General features: G+C 38.5%; 1 protein-coding gene across 17 annotated transcripts in view; it reads right to left on the bottom strand.

Moving 5' to 3' along the window:
* The window catches only part of casz1 (castor zinc finger 1), a 266,705-nt gene that overhangs the window by 30,530 nt on the left and 209,894 nt on the right, over positions 1-26,281 (bottom strand). For 14 of the 17 annotated variants that reach the window (XM_067372059.1, XM_067372060.1, XM_067372062.1 and 11 more), the window contains one exon: positions 2,912-3,481. In XM_067372059.1, coding sequence (XP_067228160.1) covers positions 2,912-3,481 — 570 coding nt within the window. Of the gene's footprint in view, positions 1-2,911; positions 3,482-4,261; positions 4,282-19,174; positions 19,254-26,281 lie in introns of those variants that run through there. The other 3 variants (XM_067372066.1, XM_067372068.1, XM_067372072.1) reach the window with 2 other exon arrangements.

Raw genomic sequence — 26,281 nt, 5'->3', positions numbered from 1 at the left:
GATGTCATGTGCATGTGGTTGGAAAGCCATGGCTTTGGGGGAAAGGTACGATTTGCCTGGCTGAACTCCCAGCACTCTCTCTCTCTTCCTCATGCCACTGGAGAGTACAAAAAGAAGTGCTCCTAATCTCGCCACTTCATACTGGCAAATTCCAGCCCGTGACAAAGCCCTTGTCTATGTTTGAGGCAATTAAGGTACGTTTTTCCCTCCGTGGTGTGATAACAAATGGACCTTATATCTCCTTTCTGTTGACCAAACATGGCCATCAGAAGCAGGCTGATTGGGTCTTCATGCACTCCAGAGGGGTGATGATAAGGACATACATGCAAGGATATATATATATATATATATATATATATATATATATATATATATATATATATATATATATATATATATATATATATATATACATACATACATACATACATACATGGACTTATCAAGGGTCCACTGGCAACACTGTCAAAGCTGTGATCATATATTTTTTTTTCCCTCCAAGAGTTTTAATTTTATATGTAATTTTTTACATTTCCATTATAAATAAATGAATAAATAAATGGATTTTTTTTTTTCTTAAATTACATATATAATTAAAATTCTGGGAGAATAAGCAAATAGCAAAATAGCAAATGGCAAAAATGCCATTAGCAAAGAACACAAATCTCATATATAGCTAAAATATGTAATAAATAAAAAATATATAATTTATATACTTCAAAAAGATACTGATATTTTGACACGATCTTTTGCTTAGCCTGGTTGAGAAGCATGCATTTGGCATGCATTTGACTGCTATGGGAAAGGCATTCTGTGATTTTATGCTGATAGGGATTCTGCTCAGTCCCCTGATGTGAGGAGTTAAATGTTTTGAAGGTCGCAGTTTCTCTCATTGATCTTGCGATGTTTGTTAATTACATTGTCACTGATGTTGTGAGAGATAATTAAGCCACTATGTTTATATGCATAATTATGTGCACTCCGCATCAGCCTTTGAAAGACAGCAGCACGAGAGAAGAAAAAATATTTTAATTGTGAGCCGCTCAGTAACATGGCAGTATAGATGCCCTAGTTACAATCAACAAAGAGAGAGAGGAGGGAAAAACAACTCAAGACAAGAGTGGTGACTAATGTCTGCTCACTGCAGTCTTCAAATGCTTTTTCTTCATTTTGAGATGCAGAAGCAGCCGGGGCCCAGTGGAAGCAAAGGTGTACAACACAAACACATATTTACAGACAGCTTTCTTTATGACCATGAAATAAACACAAAATGACTGATTAAAACCACAAAGCACTCATGTTTGCCGGAAAATACTTGATTTTCTGAGAAGCTCTTGGCCCCACTTCTGCGATAGAGGCCACAAGCTTATAGGTGCTTCTACCGTAAGAATGAGAGAGGGGAAAAAAAAAAACATGAAGCAGAAATAAAACTGAAAGAAGAAAGCATTTAACAAAAAAGCACCAGCTTAACCTGATTTTGGTAGAGAAAAGAAACGTCTTTTCACCAAAGTGATATTTCTTATCTCTATCTAGCATAGTTTCTGTCTTGTTTTGTAGTAAGTACCTTTGTCGAGTACTGCAGTCTTCCTGAGATAGTCAGAGGTGAAAGTTCACAGAGGTTTTAAAATGAGATTGTGTCGGTTTCTGCAGATTCTGCTTGTTTGTTATCACTTTGTGAAAGATGGCAACACGCGCCACGTTATCTAGATGAATGTGTTGCAAATACAGAAGAAAACGCAGTTTTCGTTTCTTCCCACACTGATTTAAGGGCCACTCTTTAGGCTTTTGCTTTACTCGAGACTCTCTGAATCTCTAGGATTTAATCTCTTGAACTACTAGAGGACCTGGAGTCTTGGCAGAGCGGGTCTACTATGTAATTGGGTCCGGGTGGTAGCTACGTTTTGTGAGCTTATAGAAAATCAAAGAGTCAGAGTGTAATCCTGGGTGTAATATGAAGCTTAGCCGGCCTGGCAACACTCTCGGCCGCTGCTACACACATACGCGGCTCTCTCTATAAGTTTCTTCTAAAAATTCATTTCTTCTTTTAGTTCCTGTTTCTCCCCAATGAAGATTGTTTGTACATGTTTGCGGGTGGCAACAGAGTCACTCTTTCATGTTATAACTATAGATCTCACTTTCCAAGAACTGCACTTAGGTAGTTGTGGCCCTGTGAAATTGAGCACAGGTAAAGTAAGATCTGTGAAAACTGAGAAGAGATTTTATCTTGATTATGTGCACTTTGTTTTGGCTACACACTGACAAAAACTGAACAATGTGATCTTTTTAGTATTCAGAAGTATTTTTACTGTATGTCAAGTGCAGTCAAGTTTAGACAAAATCAACTTAATGACAGCATCTAAAATGTATTTTAGATCTTTTATGTATCAACAACTTTGGAAATATACTGAAAGTCATAGAATAACAAATTCATGAAATTCAAAAGGTTGGTATTATTTTATTTCATTATTAAATTAATTAAATATGTTTCAAATTAAATATTTTAATGTCGTCACATTTATTCAGCAATTTTCAGCAAAAATGTTTTTTTTAAATATGTAATTTTATTAATAGTTTATTACTACACATTTGTTTTTATTTATGTATTTATTTATCCATCTGGATTTAATTTATAAATACATTATATAAGAATTTTCTCAGATAAAGTCTCTTCATCCCGCTAAGAGATTATAAGTATTGAACTTATTCACCAGGAGGCCCTCGGGTAGTTTTGGAAATATTTGTCGGATTTGTCTCAAAAGTTGTACATATATAAAAAAAGTTTTGGTTTTAGATGCTGTCAAAATGATGAAATTGTCCGTTTTTATTTGAACATACAAAAATGTGTCTGTAAATGTTATGTTTGAATACCTATGAACACTAATGACATCATCCTAAAAGAAAGAGGTTGTACCTGGTGAGGAGAAGGAAGCTTGGCGAGGGGGGGCTTCGCTGGTGGGCTGGTAGCTGTCGTCCTTGTGCGGGCTGCCCACCGAGTCCTTGTCCTCTTGATAACTGCCCTCATGAGAGCCGGGCATGGTGTCAGCATCTTCTGCATTGTCTTCTTCATCACTGCAGCCTTTGGGCTGTACCATGTACACGCCTTCAGGGGGATCGTCGTTTACATTGTTGGGTTTGAGTCCCCTGTGATCACCCCCTTCAAAGGACTGTGGATCGTCGGCATACTCGCCGTTCACCCACTTCTCAATGGCCTCGCGCCGTTTCTGGTCCTCCTCGAGGCTCTGGCCCAGGGTCAGGGCCTCTGGGAAGTCGCTTTCAGGCCGGTCACCCTCATCGTAGAGCAAGCTGCCCCGCTCGCTGTTGTCCACTAGGTCTGAGTCTCCCTCTGCATTCTGGGAACTGCCGTCGTACACCACCTGCCGGCTTAGCTTGGCACAGATCGCATTCAGTTTTAGGCCACCTTTCCTTTTGGCGGCCATCGTGGATTTTCCTGAGGTCTTTTCAGTGCATAAACTCCTCTCAGCTGTTAACGAAAAAGAAAATTCTTATTGAATTTTTCTCTAGTTTTTATGTTTTACTTTTATACAAGCATATATTTAACAATTTAACACCACTGTACTGAAAATTTGCTAAAAATATTTAATTTTATTTATATTTTATTACTACACATTTGTATTTACATCTGGATTTCATTTATATATATATATATACATTTTATAAATGAAAAAGGAACATTTTAGTGGTTAAAACAAAAGATTTATGGTCATCGTTCACAGTTAAAACAGCTGCACCACCCTTGAACACTGCAAGCAAACCACAATGCCTTTCGCTAAAAACCACAAACCTGTTTAACTAAGTGCATTTTAAATAAGTTCGTGTTTGCTGTTACTCACTGACACAACAGTACAAAGCTAAATAGAAAAATTCACGTGTGTCTGTAAGTTGCAGATGTCATTCACGCCTTGGAGAGAAGGTGAGAAAGGAAACGAGAGAAATATCTCTACCTATATACCCAGAACAAAAACTAGATCACAATCATACCCCCAATGGTGTGTCAATCCGCCACTACAGTGAGATTTAATCCTGAACATGACAGCAGAGTAGATACAGCCTGACACTGAAGACTCTCTTCACCTAAAGAGTCCCAGCGTCCTGCCAAGGTGAGCCTTAGCTCTGACAACATGAGGATGAGAGAGCAGAAGACTATAAGAAAGAACAAAAAGTGCATATGGAAGTAGAGAGAAAGAGACAGAGCGCATAAAAGAGATAAACACAGAGTAAAAAGTAGCTGCCATCCCCTCACCTCACATCACCTCGCTCACCACGCTTTAGTCTCCACTGCTTTCACTCAAATTCACTGTCAGTCACCTAAACTTGCTCTTACAGTGCAGAAGACCACCACACTAAGTACGTACCACAAAAACAGCTTTTCTCATTTCAATAGACATTTCAGAGTCTGACACACACTTCCTGTGAATATAATCAGTTGAGAGTGTACTGCAGCTGATCATTCACACACAATAAAGGGATTTGGTCATAACGTGGCGTGATAGACTCACCACATATAACCTGCTGCACTCCACATTACCTTACAGCTTATGGCAGCATGAATTTCCACTCTTCGACATTCCAATAATTCTGCGAAAATCTGCATGTGAAGATTCCGCATGGGCCTGGTCATTTTGCTATTTCACCCTAATGTGCTATCTATAATATCTATCCCTGTGTCAACTCCCCCCCTGCAGCTGTTCTCGATCCGTCCATATCCAGAGATGCCTATTTAAGGGCAGAATTCTCTCACTGCTAAGTCACCGTTTCGCCACAAATCTGATGCAAAGATTTAGCAAAGTTCACTTTTAATAGGTTTTCCAGGCTTAAAATCGAGCCCGCTCGTAACAGTAAGATGTTTATCATGCAGTAAATAAAGAATGGGAAACCTGCGGGACGTAAAATGGTCTGTGGAATGCTTTAGCTGGTAGTTAGACGCCGTGTTGAGATGAGCTATTTCTAACCATCCCATGAAGCTGTCAATACAAAAGCAGTTTTGATTCGAATGGATGCTTTAACAAGAAAATCTCACTTTGTTTTTGAAGGGAAAATGTGTAGAATCGAAATCTAAATGTAACTTTTTTTCTGCATAATGAGCTTTTTAAGGGACTCAAGGTTACATTCTAGAAGTGCCGTGCACCCTCTGGCCCCGGCACATGCTTTCTCAGTTACTGTATTTACACTCAACACTTCCTCTCTGAAACAATGAGCTGAGGAATTATGCACGCTCCGCGCTGCACCAGATGCATCTGAACGCCTCAGAAGTGCACATTTTTACCTTAGACAATTGCAAGGCCCGGGTTGAAGAGGTCACCCAGTTGAGAACGGCAATTTTGATCCCAAAAAAAAAAAAAAAAAAATCAGCTGCAAAAACTATTAGGAAGTGGAAACATAAATTCTGAAGTATTTTTTCAGAACACCTCGAAAGGAAGATTGAGGTCATTTGGGTGTAACAGTAAAGGTCATTTACTGTTTACCCTGCTCAGTATTTCACGCTTTAACTAGTGATTTCCTTTGCATTGCAATCTCGCTTTTCCTTGTAGGAAATGACCCCTGAGAAGCGATCTCGTTCCATTACCCACAATTTATGTGCCTTTTTCCCAGCATCTAAAATTAACACTCGCCAAGTGGCAAAAGCAAGTAAAATTTTTCTTTGGTCAGTAAATACAACTACTTGTCAGTTCCCACTATTATATATATATATATATATATATATATATATATATATATATATATATAGATATATATATATATATATATATATATAAAGAACTGGAAACTAAGCACCTTTGTCTATAAAAAAATGTAGGCTGTGCACTTGAAATACATCTTTTTTTAGAGATGAGATCTGAGGTTTTAAATGAAAGAGAATCAGGGCACTAATGAGACGCTCCTTAGCTTAAAAAAAGATCATGGAAAACCAGTTAGTAGCTGCTGCATTAAATACATGCCCGGCAAAAGATATGCTTCGGCTCTGGCCAACAATGGGGATCTCTATGGTAACACCGCTGTTTACTCCAAGTCGTTTGTTCATGATAGCATGCAGTGCGATAAAATCAGTAGGGACGCAGATAAAAGAACAGCCTCTCCTCTGGGATCCCTCCCACCACTCTGGGGACTGGCACTCATGTTAAGAAAAATAGGTGTTACAAACAGCAAACCTCAATGATTTGATGCGTCCAAACGTGTTTCGGTGAAATGCTATTATTTCAGGCCCTCGAAGACGCCTGTCAGTGCTGAATAATAAACGAACGGTGGGGATGATCACAGCTAAAGCTTGTTTTCTTTAAGAGGTCCTGTTTATTTTAATGCTGACAATATTTTTACTGGAAATAGTGCAGAGCTGGAATTGCCATAATGGTTTTACTGTATAAGGAGAAAACCTTTGCGAAAAAGTCAAGAAACTATTCTAAACAGATTCAACAATGAGAGTGAGAGAGCTTCTCCTTTTTATCTGCTCGCACATCAAAGGCCCCACAAGCCCTGTTTCTTTTCAGAACCGTGAGGCGGAGGACGCCGGGAATGACAGAAAATCTGCCTTGAACGTGGCTCTCCAGGCCCTGCATGTCTCGTTTAATGCGGAGCTTCTGTTTATGTGCCGGAATGATATCATGCCCAATCAAGTGGTGTTTCAAATCCTAATAATGCCGTTGGAAGTGCATTATTTGTACGAACGTGTGCTGACTGCAATCAGCCCACCAGAGTGAGGAAGTGGATGTTAATGACTGCTTAGATTGGCGTGTCCTGTTCTTCCCTCTCTCCCTCTCTCTCCCGTTCTGACAGGAAGAGTATGCATGCTAAAGCTGGGATATGACATACTCCTTCTCACCTGGCATCAACTGCAGCAATTGTTCTAGAAACAAACTCTGTTTACTTGGCTAAACCCTTGACTTAACAGTGATCTAACACTCTGATCTGCCCTGTCTGATTTCATGCAGACTTTCAAAATATGTTGACTAATGCAAGGACAAAACCCAGATAATACGGCGCATTCATTAACGCTACAAGCCTGGACAGCGTTGGATTATTAAGATCCTCCTGTTAGAGCAATTTCTTTCTGTCTTTTAAAAGCTCTATTTTGATATTTAAAAACCTTTTGACAGATTAACTGACCTGGCATGTGTCTGAGTGAACTCTTTTTTTGTACCAGGTGGGGGACCTGGGACCTCTGACTGTCAGGGGCCTCTGCAAATGTAAAATTTATGAATGAATATGAAGTAAATATGAAATAAACAAAGAAATGAGAACTGCTACCAGTTCCTGGCCTTTCCTTAGCACTTTATTTTGCATATTTGCAATTCAGTTTGTCATTATGTGGACATGTCAGCAACTGCAACAAGATAGGGCTCTCAAAATGGCAGGTTCCCAGGTATTTCCTCACCTACTAAAGCTTGAACACACACAGATGCTGAAATAATCCCCAGTGTTTTTATTTTGCTAATTTACAGCTTGCAGGAAGGAGTTTGTTTCCCCCACCGCTCCGAGGGAAGGGGAGCGGAAAAGTCAGCGTCGGACCTGTCCTCCACACACCCTCGTTCCCCAGCATCTGGCCTCTCTTTCGATTTTATTACACAAGAATAACAATAAGCAGGTCTGCGACCCCGTCTACAGAATTTGCCGTATTTTTTCCAACGGTCTGTGCTGATGCTCCGAATTTCCATTTTCTGCATGCATATTTAATTGAGTTTTGTCCCAGTGGTGCGGAAATGATTTGTTTTTTGCTCTCTGTTCACTTGACTCCTCTTCGGAGTCGGTAACCCTGATTAAGACGTTCACGTTAATTTCCCAGCGCACACCTTTTTTGTGCATTAATGGTTCTGATCGTCTAATTAAAACTTCTCAGCTTCGCTGCTGATCACCGCTCGTTGTGCCTCTGACCTGAAGTTTTAATTGCCGCGTCAGAGGCGATAATAATAATTTCTGGGTTCTGATGATTAAAAACAATGCCATTCCCAACAGCCGCTTAAAGCGGGAAAAAATCGAAGGAAAGGCTGAGGTGAAACATAAAGGAAAAAAGAAACAGAGAGAAAACAGAAAGAGAATTAGAAGGTAAAAGATGGCTATTTGAGGTTTTAAACAGGTTTGTTGAGTATTGCAGTATGAGAGGGGAGGAATGGTGCTCACAGGGCAGGTTTACCAGGTTTGTAGTGTAAATGAGGGCAAATATGACTAAACAAACAAAAACATTCTCAGAACTGTACAAGGTTATAAGAAACCACAGATTCCACATCTCTTATGATACTTACTTAAAAGTTTTGTTTTTGGTCTTAGTGCTGTAATATGACACTGCTACGGTATTTAAAGCAAAAAGCAAGTAAATGCAAATGCTTCTTGAGCAAATGCATTAAGAAGTTGTGCCAAAAATAAAATGCCAGCTGACATGTGCATTAATGGCAAAACTATGATGGGGTTTTATAAACTGCTCATACTCATACACACTCTATCATTCTGTCCTTTTTTTTTTGTCTGATGGGCTCTAATGGATTTTTCTGATTCCCATGCAGGGATCAATTTTTTAGTGGGAGATACACATCCGGACAAAACAATTATGCTCATGAGTTTTTCTTTTTTTTCCTGACTTTAAAGTTTTGTTGTTTTTTGAGAAGCAAAATATGAATGCAGAAGGCATACATACACTCAAGTACACACACACTCACTCAAATCTGTTGTATTATTAATCAGTCTGTTGCACATCTGCTTGCTTGCAGTGTGTGTGTTTTTTTTCCCCATCAATAAAGCACTTATTGCTTTTAGTCTGGAATGTGACCTTGCATGTTGCATGCTGTCTTTGGACTGACCTTGAAGGACCTACTTTAACTTCTCCCTCTCTCTTTTTTCTCTATCTACCAGACTGGAACCTTCTGCCACATACAATAATTCAGTTACATCCCGTTGCAGGTAACAAAAACAAACAAGCAGAGGAAAAAAAAAGGCACGCACATACTTGCCGCCGAGGACAATGGACAGAAAATGGTAGATACATATTTTGACACACAGGCGGAAAAGGAAATATTTTGTTTAAGCAGTGCAGTTAGGCAGCAACCCTTCAATTCTGAGAACAAATACATCCCTGAAGCCTAATTATAAGACAAAGCATTTAAGACGTCCCCTGAGGAAAGAAAGACTGGAATAGGGAAAAGTTAAATCTGAGGTGATGTGAACAGCTCTGCACGTGCCTTGATCACACTTGTTAAAATATTTAAGGAAGTTGGTCTCACAATGAATGGGTCTGATTTCAACTTAAAAAGATAATTGAGCAAAATATGAAAATTCTGTCATCATTTACCATGTTGCTCCAAACCTGTATGATTTTCTTTCTTTACTTTGAAAGTCATTAGACCCCATTGAAAAAAAAAAAGAAAAAAGCATTTTTCAAAATATACTACAGTTCAAAGGTTTGGGGTCGAACTCTGAATTGCTCACCAAGGGAGCATTTATTTGATTAAAAAACAGTAATAATCTCTACTGCATTTTATTATGTATTTAAAATGACTTCTAATTTAATACATTTTAAAATTTAATTTACTGAATATATTTTAAAATGTAATTATTTCTCTGCTGGCAAAACTGAATTTTCAGTGTCACATGACCCTTCAAAATCATTCAAATATGCTGATTTTGTGTTCAATAAACAATTCTTCTTATTATTAATGTTGAAAACAGTTGCTGCTTAATATTTTTGTGGAAATCCAATTTTTTTTTTTTCTTCAGGATTCTTTGATGAATAGAAAGTGTAAAATAACAGCATTTATTTTAAACATACTTTTTTTGTAATAATGTACTTTAAAAGTACCATGACTTGATCAATTTAACATATCCTTGCTGACTAAAAGTATTAATTTGCTTAAAAAAAAGAAAAAAGAAGTGTATTTATAGTACTTAAAAAAAAAAAAAGAAGAAAGAAAGTCAAACAGGTTTGGAACAGCATGAGGGTGAGTAAACGATGACAGATTTTTGGGTGAACTATTTCTTTTAAAAACATCAATGGTTGTAGATGCACTACTTTAAAATAATCTGATTTTTACATCTAAAAATAATATAGGATGGCCTCATCACCCGCTTGCTGGAAGTTTGATTGAAGCAGGCCCTGGCACACAGAGTTAATTGACCTAGCTGCCATCTTTGAGGGGCAGCCAGTGTGCAAAGCAAGAACTGACAGAAAGCAAGGTTATGAGGAGAGGCTCCCCGTGCCACTGAAGGGCACTTGAGCTGATATCTGCACAGATTAACTGCTTGAGATGTGTTTTTGTCACGAGAAGCCGTGGTTAGCATGGGGCATTGGGGAGCAGACGCTGAAGGGGCTGGGCTACTCTAGTTCCTACAGTGCAAGGGCACAACGAGAGGTTGGTGGCCACTGGAGCCGCCCAGACCGGAGTCTGTCACTCAGAGTCATTATCTGTGGGGATATATTTAATTTAGTGGTTCCGGAGCTGCGCTGCTGAGTAAGCCAAGCCACCATTAGGGCCGTCCTCTAGGGGAAACACAGCACACGCCGCTCGATTAGTTATCAATTAAGAGTGCAGAAACCTCCACCTGCCGTGTGAGAGAGGGAAAGAGTGGCAGAGAGGAGCGGGACCCGGACGATGTCTGACTTTTTCTTCTGTTTTCCTCTGCCTCTTTCCCTCTCGGGCCTTCGAACGTCAGGTTAACCTTGATATGAAGCGCTGTCAAGCCAGATAACGTCAATCAAGGAGGGCCCTTTCAGATAACCTCAGTGTGAAACCTAAAAAGCAACCTATTTAGATGTTTAGACATGCTCTCTCACCAGCATATGAATTTCATTAAAGAGAAATGAATTGTGGCACTTCTTTAACAAGACTCTTAAGACATTTTGACAGCATTTAAGACACTTTGCTGTTAAAAAAATGAATTAATTAATATGCCATGCTGTAAGGCCTCTGGTTAAGATGGGACATGGAAAAACATCATGTAATGCAGTTTCTGTTCCTGTGCTGAAAAAGAAAGTTTGACTTTTAAAGTTTGATTTTATTTAATTTTTTAATTTTCAAAGCCATGAACCATGATTCGCTACATGTTAATCAGTAACAGAAGAAGGGGAATTCTCACTCTAAAGAGCATTGGATGGACAAACACCTGTTGTCAAAATTCTGAGAAAGACTGTACATTTTGAATGAATAAATATAAACTATATATAAACATTTACAGTGGGTGTAGAAATACATTTTCAACCAGTTTTATTGCCATTGTGTTTTTTGCAGCATGGGATAATGCCTTGTCCTGGATGAAAATCCTTTTATTTCAGAAGGCATTATTCTTCTTTTCATACCATAGCAGAAAATGGTCAGTTATAGAAGTCATTTTGAGACCCTCAGAGACACTAAAGGGGCCAGTTCCCAATATTCCAGCCCAAATCATCACCCGCCACCTATTACTGACATCACAGTCTTGTTGGAATGAGGTGGCCATTCACCAACCATCAAAAAAATCCATCCATCTAGACCATCCATTGTAGTATGGCATTTGTCAGTGAATAAAACAGTTTAAAACTGAGTCTTCATATATTTCTACACACAGTGTTAACGTTTCTTTTTGTGAGGTTTGGTTAGGGGTGGCTGAAATACAGCTTTATGCACAACTGAGAGGTTCTTGGGACTCCAGCATCTCCAAATACCTGTGTGCTGCTCAACAGTGGCTTTTTTTAAATTTATTTATTTATTTTTTTTATAGCTGCCCTCTTAATACAATTAATTTGTTGGACAGAAACTTCCCTTAATTAGCCTTCATCTGACTGGGTTCTTCTGTGTTCTAAATCACAAATCTTTTGACAGTTTGATAAACTCTATACAGTTTTCACAAAATATTAGTTGTTTCCATGCCTTCTGCAAGACATTGCACCATTTCATGCTTTACATCTTCAGAGAGAGTTTTCGTCTTCCCCATATTGCATGAGAATAGTGACTTGTTTAATAATGTGGAACAAGCTCTTTAATCAGGTTTTCCATTTGCCTAAGAAGACCTGGCAAACTATTGAACAAACCTGTTTGAGATTGATACCAGTTATATGATATATTAAAAGATATGAGAAATAAAACAAATAAACACTTTCCTTGAAAAATTAAAAAAATATATATTAAAAGTTTCTGCTTGTAAGTTGTATCTAATTGATTTACAAACAGTTTAATTTTTTTTTTTTTTTTTTTAAATAAAATTCTGCTTGCGTTTTAATGTACACCGTAGATCTTGGTGCATATCTCCTTCAGAAATGAGAAAAGGAGGTGACATTAAGTCAAAAAATACTACATTTCCAGACAGGAAGCTTCGCTGACAGCTTCGATCCCTGGCCACCATTAAAGCATTTGCTCTGCTTCACAGACTCTGACTTTTTTTTTTTTTACATTTTATGCACAGAGGAACAATTTGCAGGTGTCCCCAGAACTTCTCAGGTTCAGACTCTTTTAGTTCTTTAAGTTCCCGTCTGCAACAATACCTCTTTAAAACCAACCTGAACTCTTTTAATCTAGGCTTTGTTACAGTGAAGTGCGGTCAGTTGACAAAACTGAAACATGTGAATCATCTTGTGAGTGCCATAAAGCTCAATAAGTGCTGGGTAAAAACACTGTCATAACACACTCAAACCTACTGTAAAACATGAATATGCACAGTGTCATTTATGTACACTACCAGTCAAATGTTTAACACTATGTTTGTACTGATCTTTAATTTTGTAGACAAAAACAATGTTTATTTAATAATCTTATGTGTATTCATTTATTTGATGCATTAGACTGCCAAAAGAATTTATAGGAACTCCATATGTGCTGTACACTTTAAATGTTCAACATCCAAACTTTTGTAGTGTCACTGGTTTCCGCTTTAGTATATATTTATTTCAAGCCGAAGTGCATAGCATGTTTTTATACACCTGTAAATATAGGAGTCATTCTCAAAGATGGCATATGCTTTTAGCATTTTTTACAAGAACATGGAAACTTCAAGTTCAAAATGAGAACATTTCATAACTGTGTAAAAAAAACAAAACAATTGTTTTGTGTGAGAAAAAAAAGGCTGTGGTTGCTCTTTTTGAAATCATCATGAGTAGAGAGAAGCTTTACAAAAGGTGAGCGTGTGTGTGTGTGTGCTATTTTGGTCAAAGAACACAAGAGGAAGTATTGCATACTGACTCAAACAAAGAATATGCTTTTGATAAAACCACATCAGCTTCTTGTATATTCTACACTAAAACAGGCTGGTTTCCTGATTTTTTAGATGTGATGTGCCCTCAAACGGAAGCGACACAAGTAAACAGCACAACAGCTCAGTGCACAACAAAACGAGCAGTGCACAAATGATCACAGGCATTGATAACAGTTTCTAAACGAGCAGCGAGGGCAATATCATTAACACGCCATTGTTTTTCCAATGCACTAAAAATGGCACAAATGCATTTAGAGCTCCAGCCACACATGGGTCGCAATTTTGCATTTCACCTGCATTAGCATTCGACTTATTATTATTTTAAAATGAAAACGGATACTCTGTTGAAGTGCAAATCTGATGAATTACCGTAGCAGATTGCTGTTATCAATTATTAAAGCATATTTTATAAATATTCAGGTCTGTCATGCATCTAATAATGAAGGCTTTGGAGAAGGTTACTTCCTGTGCGCATCCTAACGTGTCAGAAATATCACTTTTAATCATGACTCTGTCAGGGTTTTTGCATTTGAACTCTAAAAACCAAAAAAAAAAACAAAAGAAAAAAGAGAAAAGCTCACTCTCTCCCTGTCTTTCTTTTCTTCCGCTCATCCGCGATGGCCGGTTGCGTGGCCACATCATTCAAAGCCTGGAACAGCCCATGCACACATGGCTGCGGTGCGCTGCGGCACGACGAGACTGATCACTTGAGAGGAGAATAATGCATTAACGTGGTTCTACCTTCTGGACACACCTAGTCCCAGAGCAAGTGCAACCATATGGCGCGATGCATATTCATATTTCTCTGTCTGCACCTCTGTAATGCTTAAACAGTACTTCATAAACTTCAAATGGGAGGAAGAGAAGATGAAAGGGAAAGACTGACAAAAAGGTAAAGAAAAAGTTTTTTCCCCTTCATGTTTCCTGTTATTTTTTGGTTTCTGTTGTGGTTTGTCTTTGTGATAAGGATGGATACAGAAAACAGATCCCGGTGCAGCGTGTGTGTGTATGTAGGGTGTGTGTGTGTGAGCCCGAGGTGTCTGGCTGTGGGTAAACTGTGTTGTCAGGTGGGCTTGCCGCTCTCTCCCCAGCAGGGTAAATACCAGGCGAGGACGATGTGGAGATTAACGCTGTCAGATCTGCAACAGTAACCCTTCATTATCAGAGCACCAGGGCCTACACACACTCAGTCACTCACTCACACACTGTCCTCCACTGCCTGGGCACAGAGTTAGTAATTACAAAACCAACCTCTTCCTCTCTCTCCTTTTCTCTTCCTCTGCCTCATTCTCCTACAGTATCTACCATGTTTATCTTTCTACCATCTATGTATGTCAATCAATTTGACTGTGGTTGGCAGAAATTGACAACAAAACACAATGGTTTCAGGCTTTACGAGATTATGAAAATCGTAATTTTGTACAATAAAATATAATTAACAAAATATATTTAATAATATAAATATAATTAAGTGTGAATGTCATTCTGGGATGGTGACTATAAGTAAGGTTACTATAAATAATAAAAAATAATTAATAAAACATTCAAAAATAAAACAGATTTACACTAAAAATAGATTTACACTAAAACATAAGTTATGCTAATTGTGATACAAATTATAAGCTAATTATTCGAAAAAAATATTTAATTTATTTAAAATTTTTTACAGAATCTACAGTAAAATTACATGCATTGATATAATGTAATTCATAGTTTTTAATTACGAAAACATTTAAATTATTTAATAAATAATAATAATTATTTAATATTAAAAATTAAATGCATTGATATGTTAAATCTATACATTGGTAATGTACAGTAAAAAAAGGTGTCTAGGGTTTAGTACATGTTCTGATATACTGAGTTGTGGTGCTCATGTGGACGATGCAAGAAAAAATAAAAATAGAATAAGCATATAGTCTTATTAAAAATAAAATCGATTTTCATTAAAATATACAATAAGGGAAATAATACAAATTAAAAAGGTAATTCATAGTAATTCGTAAATAATTTTTTCCAGAAAAACATTTATTGAGCAATTAATAATATTTATTTAAAAATTTGATAGTATTTTACAGTAAAATTACATGCATTGACATGTTAAATATATACATATATGGTAATGTACAGTAAAAAAAAAGTGGCCTAGCGGTTAGCGCATGTTCTGATATATTGAGTTGGTGGTCATGTGGACGACATCTGAGTCCAGCTCATGTAATTTCCTAATAAAAAAATAATACAAAAAATATTACGGCATGTTTAAATGACGGCCCAGCCTTTTGCTGGGCGACCTGACACACTTGATGCCGTGCCAGGCACGGTCACAGTATGTGTGTGTGTTTGGTGTATTAAGTGGCGCTTTATCAAATTAGTTTGGTACCCAGCTGATGAGTAATAAAGGTACAGTGGAGCCCCCACTGACTCCCAGACATCAATCCTCTGAGCGGGAGCCAAACGCAAGGCCTGGCACTGCCTGAGGCATACAGAGCGCCTCTCCCCACTGATCAGCTTATGGACTCTCTTCAACCAAACTAATATTAACACTGGGCATGTGGAGGGCTTCAGCTGTCTCACCACTGCGAGGAATAACGCTTAATGGTTGTTGTAACAGGTAGGTCTTTTATTCAAACCATTGCTGTGGGCTTTTGTTTTTCATCTTGTTTACCGTCTTTATCAGAGTCGATGGCCTGCCGCTGTACATTTTTCTAGACGTCGTCCTCTTAAAGCATTGGCTCTCAGGTGTCGAACAGACACGGGACGAGAAGGGAGATGATAGTGAGATCAAACGGAGGAATGGAAGGACGGTGAGAACAGAGAAGGAGAGAGAGGGAGCTACCGCCGCACGACTGTAATCTCGCTCAGCGTTGGGCTTTTACACAAATACAACTAAATGGAAAGCGCCAGAAGAAGGTGGAACGGAGGGGAGGGTGGGACATCAGAGGGCTTCAAGCCCGTTGAGGAGCTGTGCGTGTCAGTTCAGAGCAGCCGCTGGGACTAACAGTAGAGAACAGAAGGTAGCAGCAGGCGGATCACAGCCGATCAGGGGCCCTGAGAGAGATTCTGTCTCCTCCACCCCAGAACTGAGCTCGAGTCGTTCTCTGCAGTCACATATTTATCTCGCCCGACTTTACACAACACCCTCTTCAATACAATTCCCACTAATTTCACGAGCTTTCAGATGTTTTGCTTGATGCTACTCCAAAGTCACTGTGATGTTTGAAAGTTTTTGGCAACAGATATTGCCACAATGATTGGGTTATCACTAAAATTGACTAAGACTACATTTTGAAATGTGGGACCAATCTCCTCTGGGCACAGAATAGGCCAGTGGTTCTCAGCCTTTTTGACTCCAAAGGCCCCCTTAGTCCAAGACAATATTCGAATACCCCTTTATCTAAGCTGATATGTACCTCTGGTACTTCTGGTTCGTTTATCAATTTAATTAAGATGATGTAAATAAAAACAAATATAAATAATTTTAAGATTTATTGGGCCCCCCTGGAAGTTTGTGGAGTCAACCAGTTGCCTGGTTGAGAGCTAAATATCTTAAAATAGTTCAAAAGAATGGTTTCAGATTGGACAGTCCAGCATCTTGTTGGTGTAAAAAGTTAGTAGGGCCTGGGACAATGTTCTTGGTGTCCCCACTGAGGATGGCCTACCAAAAAAGAAGCATCCTTGTGCTTAAAAAAGCGTAAAATCATAATTACATCTATATTCCGATTGTCAGAACTCTATAGCTGGAAAAATGGCTCTGATGAGGGTTTCTCTTTTTCAAGATGGTGAGAGAGAGATCTGAAAGAGACAGCTGTCGACGTGACAGATCTGATTGAGCTGAAACAAAGACAAACAAAGCTCTCTCTGCAATATGAGTTTAGTTAGCTAGAGAATGAGTTACGGCCGACATGCTGTTGGGGAAGGTTGTATTTATGGGGGGATTGAGTAGGTTTAAATCCCTGCTAAGAAATAAAGTCATCCCTGTGCAAACTGGGGAAACATTTCACTCAGCCTAAAATGTAGTTAAAAAAAAATAAAAATAACACAAGACTCTTTTTTTTCCTTCAAAGCAAAAGTTTTGCCGATGAGCTGAGATGGAGGGATAGCAGAATATCACATTCAGGGAAGAACGAATATTTAAATTCTATCTGAATGATGCTGAATATTCCCAAGACACTGAGATATAAATGAAGTAGCTGATTTCTTTAAAATAAAATGCTGTTTCAGTGGCAATTTTTATTGGAATACCTGAATGAAGTTACACTTGTTTCAGCGTTATGATAATGCTAAAGACTTGTACCATGTCAAGCCTTGAAAAAGAGCCAAGAACTTCCAATTAAAGTCCTTATAAATTCAATGAAATTCCAAGCTATTCCTTTCCTCAAACTCTCTGTGTTTCCTTCACAGCATGCTCAAATACACCTCTGGCTGAACGCCCGCTCATCCCTCCCTACCCCCCGCCCAGTAATCACAATTATTACTTAAAAAGGCTCTATTTCTACATTAACTTAAAAGGCCTATATCTTTTTCTTCCCCTCTTAGTTGGTGCACCCTCACTTACTCTAAGTATCTCAATAAATCAGCAGTTACTGTTAACATGTACTCAACAATTCAGTCATCAATCTCTCCCAGCTCAGAGTGAAAACAGAGGGGAAATATCTGCTCAGTAAAATCTCCCGTGCCCATGTTTATGCACGGAAACACACACACACACACACACACACACACAGAATTGCTATCGCACAAACAAACAAACCAATCCACTGGGACATCGGAACCATTGCCAGATCACCACGGAAACGCAAGCCAAATTCAATTGTGACCTCACCTTTCACTGAGGGCTCAATTCCATCAGCAATAGAAACAAATCAACAAGAGGGTGGAAAAGAGACAAACTTCCTTCCTCTCTCTCTCACTCTCTCTCTCTTCATTCGGCCTCACTTTTCAGGCCTGCACTAGGCCCGAAACAGCATGTTGCATCCTTGGCAGTGCACTGAGCTCCATGCAAATGTGTGTTTAGATTTAAAGACGCTGTATTTTTTATTTGTTTTTGAACGCTGGAAAAGAGCGAATCTTCCAAACAGAAGCTCTGTGGAAAATCCTCCAGTTGAAAGAACAGCTGTATCTAAACAAGCGCACGAGAGCACACTCGATACCGGCAGTCACTTGCTTAGCTGGGCAAATAATACCACTTGTCATCTAACTGAGAAATTTTGAGCAATCACTAGCTGAGGCCTTGCTAGTAATTAAGAACAGCAATTTGAGAGAAAAAGTACACAGTGACTAATCCACATCCAATATAAACAAAAATTACATGAGACTAAGAATAATAAATGATTCTATTTTAAGAACTTTGCAAGATATTTCACACCTGTGGAGAGCATGTGTGAAGTCTAAAAGCTGCATTACTTTTTTTTTTTTTTTAAATAATCAAATACATTTTATGAAAAGAATTGTATCATTCTTAAGGATTTAATTCTGCATAATCTAAATAAATGAATGAATGCATTAAAATTCAATTAACTTTTAAAACAATGTTTTGGAAAATTTTAAAACTTGTAAAACTACAGAAAAAAAAGACATAATTCCTGTTTTTAATTCTACATGAAATTTAAATAAAATAAAATAAAGTTTTGCAAAGTTTGTGAAGTTTATTTTTTTCTTTAAAACTGTTTAATTTTAAATAAACAATCTAACTAAATTAAATAATTAAATACATCCATTATTTTTTTTCGAGACTAAATAACACATACAATGTCACTTGTGCACCTAAAAATAAAAATCACTCCTCAACTTCATATTTCCATTCAGTCATCACATCATAGTGAGGTATTACTTTACCAAAACACACAGTGAAAGTAATGAGTGCCTTTGTCATTCTACACCCTCACGCCCACCCCATCCACAGCATGCTCAAGCCACCAGCATCTCTCTCTCTCTCTCTCTCTCTCTCTCTCTCTCTGTGTGTGTGTGTTTGTGTGTGTGTGAGTGTGTGTGTGGCTCCTGGTGCGGGTCTTACCTGGCAGGAGACGGCCCTCCTCTCTCTGTCTCACCTCTCCCTGCTGCTTTGGAGAAATTCTCTCCACAATGCAAGGCATTTTTCTCTTCTCTCCCTGTGCGCCTTTACGGCTGGGCTGCACTCGCCCTCTCTCACTCTACCCTTCTCCTCTCCCTCTCCCTCTCCCTCTCTCTCACTTGCTCTCTCTCTCTCTCGCAGCACAGATGTCAGGGCTGTGCGTGTTTACCCACTTTACCAGTAGGGGTCCTTCAACACCCTCTGCTCCCCACAGCCACTGTGGAAAAACAGGCCCATGAGAGTGAGATGGAAAGAAAGAAAGATAGAGAGCGAGAGAAAAAGGGCCACTTAAGCCGATCTCCCGCGGTACGAGGCTGAGTGAGACGGAGCGGAGGAAGTTAGACTGGTCAGTCATTGGAAGTCACAGTGAGCTCAGGCCGTTAAAGTAAGACCCGTAGAGAGAGAGAGAGAGAGAGAGAGAGAGCAATAGAGTGAGTGCCTGCAGCAGACAGTAATAATGTCCCACATACTCCTCTCAGTCTACTGAAACCAGATACCACACTCGTACCTTTAAAGCTGATGTCGGTCACTTTTTTTTTATCAAATCATTACTTTTTGAGACTCCAAACTAGCCTGATTAGCTCAACCAATAGCGTGAGTTTGTGGCAGGGGTATGTGTTTAGCTAATAAATGGCAGGGGAGGAGTGAAAACCTGTTTGAAAACAGTCATTTTTTGCTTTTCTTTTAATTGTATTGCAATTTTATTTGCTGTCACTATCAATTGTTTTGATAAAAATAATATATATATATATATATATATATATATATATATATATATATATATATATATATATAAAATATAAAAATAAAGACAAGAGGAAGGGGAAAAGTTTTTAAAAATCTCTCACAGAGTAATTGACACAAGTCTGCCAGATTTGTCGGCTTTGGGCTATTCTTCAGCGAGGAATTTCAAGTTTTACTCCTACTTGTGGGGCACTTTTCACATTGCAGTATTAATGCCATTGCCTGCCCGGACCCTCTGTCATGTATAATGACAGCCCTCTCTCTCTCCCCAAGACGAGTCATTCAGATAGAAGAATTTGAGACTAAGCATCAAATTAATATCATGGGCCGGACAGCCTCAAACTGCACATTATGGTAAGTGGAAGGTTTCAAGGGTGAGCTAAAAAACAATCATTCTTTAAATACGAGGTGTGCCGACGGAACAGGGGAAATAATGTGGAATGAGAGCAGGGACCTGCTACTGGACTCAAATGGGAGGATGAGCCGTGTGTGTGTGTGTTTGTGTATGTGTGCTAAGGATACTCGTACCCTCCTCCATGCAAATGAGAGGTGGCGTGGGTTGCCTCTCAATTCATTCATGCATAGATTGATTGATCAACACAGAAGCATTGACCTGCTGAATATGGAATATGTCCAGGGTTATATAGTTGACACAAAATCAAAATTGAGCCTATTTTACTTTGCATATTGTTATAAAAAAAAATGTGTCTTTGTAATATTTAATCAAAATGTAATTACTGTACTTACTATGAAATTACTTTCTTTTTCCACTGACGTTGGATTATGTTAACCAACAAACAAATGGCTACTTAGGCAATGTTTCGCACTGTACTAAATAATGCTCAAGTTTGTGTGTTATTAACAGCAAACTACGCTTCTCTATCTAGCATAACAATCAGGATATAAAAGTCTTAATTTGGCTTAATTTGCTTACAGCTGTGAGCAGGAAAAGAAACGCTCATGTAGCCGGACATGTTATCCTGGACCAACCACTAATAGCGTTAGCACGAAAGCAAATTGACAGTGTTTGAGCGAAATTAAACAAACAGTGAAATACATACTTCAAACAAAACACTGATCTGTTAAAGGCAGGTTTAACAAGTTTGTCACTTTTTGCAGCACTAGCATGATATGTTGCATAAAGTCTGTTTGTAGCCCAATTAAAACATGCAAACTTATAATGTTTATTACAAAACAAGCACATTTGAAGTCGATAAGCATAGCTGTGAACTTTATGAATGTGCAAAGTTGCTACTGCTTGGATAAGCTTACTTGGTTGAAGAATTGTTTAAAAATGGTCAACCCTTCATTAAACGTGTTTTATGAATGTGCCAGTGTGTATAAAAGAAATAACCATGTGAGGACATGCGTAACAATGATTTTAGCACATACAAAAAGGCTTGTGGTAAAATGACTGTAACGCACAGCCTCACAGCTTTAGTATTTCCAAAACTAGATGTTCCGACTGTATTTTATACCAAAGTTACTTAGTCGACAACCTCAGATCATGGCACTTTCTCTTGCCGACAGTGTCTGTTTTTCTTGTCATTTTCTTTTTAACAGGCACTTCTGCTGTCATTGCGCTGGGACGTACGTGTTCCCTCTAAATGGCTTTTCTGACAACTGATCTGTAAATACAGCCAGATCTGCAAGTCTCTCCTTCTCTCTCTTTCTAGCATCAGCAACCCCAACCCTACAGCAACACACACACACAGACACACACACTGCCCCCATCGCAGCCCCACGGCACCAACCCCCCCCCACCCCCGACAGCCCCCTGCCCTCCTCCCCATCTCCATTCCCTCAGCCACTATAAAAACACAAATATGCCATAACTCAGCTTGCCCTGCCACACTGCCTCCATCTTGCCCTGTACCAGGGGGCCCCTCAGGAAGGTCACCAACAAATGGCTTTCCGATTCACTGCCCCTGAAATAATTTTGTGTATTAAAACCTGAATCTGCACTTTCTGGCATGAAAGCTTTTCTAATTATTCTGCCGTCCTTGGGATAGACACAGATCCTTCACACGGGGGGAAATAAGCGACGGACCTGCCTGTTCAGCCGCCACAAACATCCGCTCTCTGTCTTTTTTCCTCTCTCTCTCCCCTGCCCCCCTCCTCCTGCTCTCCTCTCATCTGCTCCCCTCTCGCCGCTATATAGCTACCCCCCCAATCTGTTTTCAAAGCGTGCCTGTCCTTTATTAAATTGTTTTCTTTTCCACATTATCAGTTGCCATGGAGACCTCATCTCTCGGATTATTTGAATTTCATTATATCTATTGATTTGGGAGCATTTCATCTTTTTTATTGTTTTTCTGTCAATTTTCGAAACGAATAACCATCTAATTTGCGTCAGTGCTGATTACGTTCGTCCCTCAATAGAGGTCGGCAGCTGCGCCGGGGAAACAAATCAATGAAAAACATCATAAAATTCGAAAGTACAATCAACCAGGATATGGGTGACATTCCATGGTTGCTGAAACTAAGTCATCAAAAAATATATACTTTTTTTGCGCCTCTGCATGCGAGCGTGTGCTTGCGCGTGTGTGCGTGCGATATATATGCATCCGTGCAGGCATATGACTCAATATCAGGGGATGCTATAGTAAACTCAATCTACTCTTCAATGCCCCCCAGACCAAAACAAAAAATGCTTACTTTGTGTTTAAATAATTTATGCAATTTTAGCATTTATATATAAATTTTTTAATAAGCCGCTTGGAGCAAAGTGGCCATTAACAAAATACACAGCTGTCCAGTGGGCCGAGCACTCCAGATCAATTGCACTTTTTTATGACATGATAAAATGCTTTTAAAGCAATTTACACAAATATGGAAAAAAAAAAACCCTGCACCCGGGCTTCATTTATTCATAAGCCGGGGTATTAAAAAAATGTCATGCAAAAAAGCCAGCATGAGAAGATGGTCCCAGGCCTAACCGAATCGGACTAGCTGTCCTTTCTGCAAGGACATAAAGTTTCATTACCGATGCACGCAGTCAAAGGCAATTTAGAAAACACAATGTGCAAAAGAAAAACATCAGCATATTGGAGGTGTTTGCGTATTAAGGGGCGCCAGCGCTTTGTTTCCCAATTTTATGTTCATTATTTATTTTTGCTCAGGACGGTCTGCCATTGACACCCCACCCTCGAGGGAAAGAGCGAGGGAGGGATGGATGGATGGATAGATGGGGGCATGTCCAAGGTGAGAGAGATTGTTGGGAAATAATAAGAGGTCCTGACAGGAGTCCACACCTCAGCGGTACACACATACACGTGGCAGACGGGTGTCACCGGGGAGGCAAACGCCGGTGTGTTTTCACATGTGTGTGTGTGTGTGTAAGGTGGCGAAGGCAGGTGTGCGGCACCGGACCAACACTATCCATCAGCCACTCTACAAACAGTCCCAAGTCTAACGCTGACATTCTAATCCGTTTCATAATGCTGGTTTTGTCACAAACACAATTATGTTACGTATTTCATGCTATTATTTTTAACAAGAGTTTTGGGACGGCTTAATTTCCTTTGTTTCATTTCAATGATACTGTTTAAACATTTTAGGCCCAATTTAAAGACAAAAGACATCATGAAAATCAAATTTGAGTTCTGGTTTTTAAGTCCATGTTTTAGAGATGTTCCAGGCTAACATCTACATGCTAGTCTACTCCTAATAGTAGAAAAAAAAATCTCTTAATTTTTATTAATAAATACTAAATATATATTACATTTATTTATAATGTTTATCTATACATAGACACTTTCATTCAAAATTTTGGGATTTTTTTTTTTTCATTTTGCTTTTAAAAGAAGTCTTATGTTCACCAAAGCTGCATTTATTTGATCAAAAATAAAGTAAAAATATATATTTGTAAAACATTATTAACTTTATTAACTTTTTTCTATTAATTTATTTCTATTTTATAATGTAATTTTCCAGTCAATGTCACATGATCCTTCAGAAATCATTCAAATATGCTGATTTGTTGCTCAAGATTTCATTTTATTATCAGTGGAAACTGTTATATGTTTTTTCAGGATTCTTTGATTAATAGAATTCATGATGAATAGTATTCAAAAGAATAGCAAATCTTTGATAAATCTTTCATAATATTATAAATTGTCACTAATATCACTTTTGATCAATTTAATGAATCCTTGCTGAATGAAAGTATAAAAAAAAGATCCCAAACTTTTGAATGGATTTGATGTATACAAATTTAAGACCAAAAGAATTGATGACTCATCCTGCACTACAAATTTCTGTCCAATCAAATCTCTCTAGAATGAGAATGCCCCACCCTCTAATACCATGTGCTTCTGACCAACAATAGTGAGAAGCAAATGCTACATGACAGTGACGTAACAGCAGAGAGAAAGACCTTTGAATATGTCCTTCCTAAACTTCATATTTCAATAGGAAATACATCAAAACACAAGAACAAAAACTGCACCAGTTAAAAAATTTCACAGGGGGCTTGAAGAAATAGAAACCAAACCACATTTTGCTGTAGTACGAGCTGTCTGTACCTCAGCCGGTTTAGAGTCTATGTACGTGTGTATGTTGTAGAGACATACATCTACCATTAGTTTCATGAGTGCAGGAGCTGAGCAGCAGGCTAATCTCATTTCAAAGCTTCTCTTCTCCTCCTCATGTGCTGACAGTCCTGGCTGCCTGCGCTCTTTATAAATGCTCTGCTAAGGGCTCCATGTTTGCGACACGTGTCAACATTTGACAAAGCATTACTTTTCGTACACAATATCCCGTGCCCGGGTCTCTGAAATGAGGTAGCTAACAAATTAGCTTTTTATGTTTATTTGCACGTGGGTGTGTTTGAGGAGAGGCTGGGCGGAAGGGGGAGGCTGGGGGAAAAAAGGGAAGGACATTTACGTTAACGTTTCTGTTACGCTGAATGCTTTCTTACCAAATCAGCTTACTACCCTTATAAAAAATAAAATTTAAAAAAAGTATTGTTGTGCTACCATGTTAAAGTGATGATGTTCTTTGATATATATCAAGGTACTGAATAATTGGCATATACTATGGTATTCACAAAATACTCATGGTATTTTCATGGTGCATGTAATAGTAAGTGTCCAAAAAACTATATGATTTGCTACTTAGGTTAAAAAAAGCATATTATGTTACAATTAGTGAAACATAAGACAAAGAAGGTGCTAAAGTCACGACTCCCACTGTCTATTGGCCAAACACATTTCTCTAGCCTAGATGACTTGATAAATACTATTTTATGTATCACTATATGAATTCAGAGACAGTAATTACACCATTCTCTTTAGCTCCCACACAACAGCGGTGGATCTGAGCTGTGAAGGCATAAAAGTGCAGTTCAGTGTACTGTACAATCGTAGGTGTATAAGTCACTTGACAGCTCTAGTTCTTGACAAATGAACACCACGGCACAAGGGCTTCATTGATCCAGTTTTCAAATGTTACATTAATAAGCTGTAAACACTGGGTTAAAACCACTTGATGTTAAGGAAATGACAGGTACTGATAGGATTGCTCTTTCCTGTCAGCCGTGGGTAAGGTAAGGTAAGCACAGCAGTTTTGAAAGCGATTTCAGTATTTGCCACCCCAGCGGCTCGCCTCTCCTCTCTTATCTATGTGGTAACAATAACATGCTTGTGTTTCAAACCAAACATTCCCACACTGAATAATAGGCGATGTCTGAGTCCAGCCACCAGCACCAATTTGTTTACACTGGGCTGATCATAAACTACAACTTCCAACTGAAAAACCATTTCTGCTTGACTTGATGCTCACAACAGCATATATCAATACAGAGAGATATCTGGCCACGCATTCATTCAGTTTTTCATTTTAATGTGCTGATTGACCATTGTTAAGTTTATATATAACCAATAGATTATATTTTATTCATATTTAATTGTGAATAAATTAATAATATTTAGATTTATTTTGAGAAACATTTAGGACAATGATAATGATTGTTTAGCAGTTTGAAATGCTCCCATTTTTCTTTTGAAATAAGGCTTTATGTTTGTCTTTAACAAGGTCACCGTGACCACAGTATTTGTTGGATATCCCTGTCTCTGCGCCCAGAGCCATCATGTCAATCAATGCATCTTCTAATTAAAATGATCTGTTGCCTAAATGTGACGCACTTACACAAATAAGCACACAAACCAGGCTCACAGTAATGTACGTGGTTTCACAACTTCAGACCAATGAATTTACATAACTTCCCCAGTTTGTGATTACTGAATGAGGTAATAAAATAAAAATCTATATTATTTATAAAATTATAAAAACAAAAAAATTATA

Source organism: Chanodichthys erythropterus, chromosome 20 (assembly GCF_024489055.1).
Source record: "Chanodichthys erythropterus isolate Z2021 chromosome 20, ASM2448905v1, whole genome shotgun sequence".
Classification (NCBI taxonomy): Eukaryota; Metazoa; Chordata; class Actinopteri; order Cypriniformes; family Xenocyprididae; genus Chanodichthys; species Chanodichthys erythropterus.
Note: the sequence above shows the minus strand (reverse complement) of the source record. Positions and strands in the feature narration are given on the sequence as shown.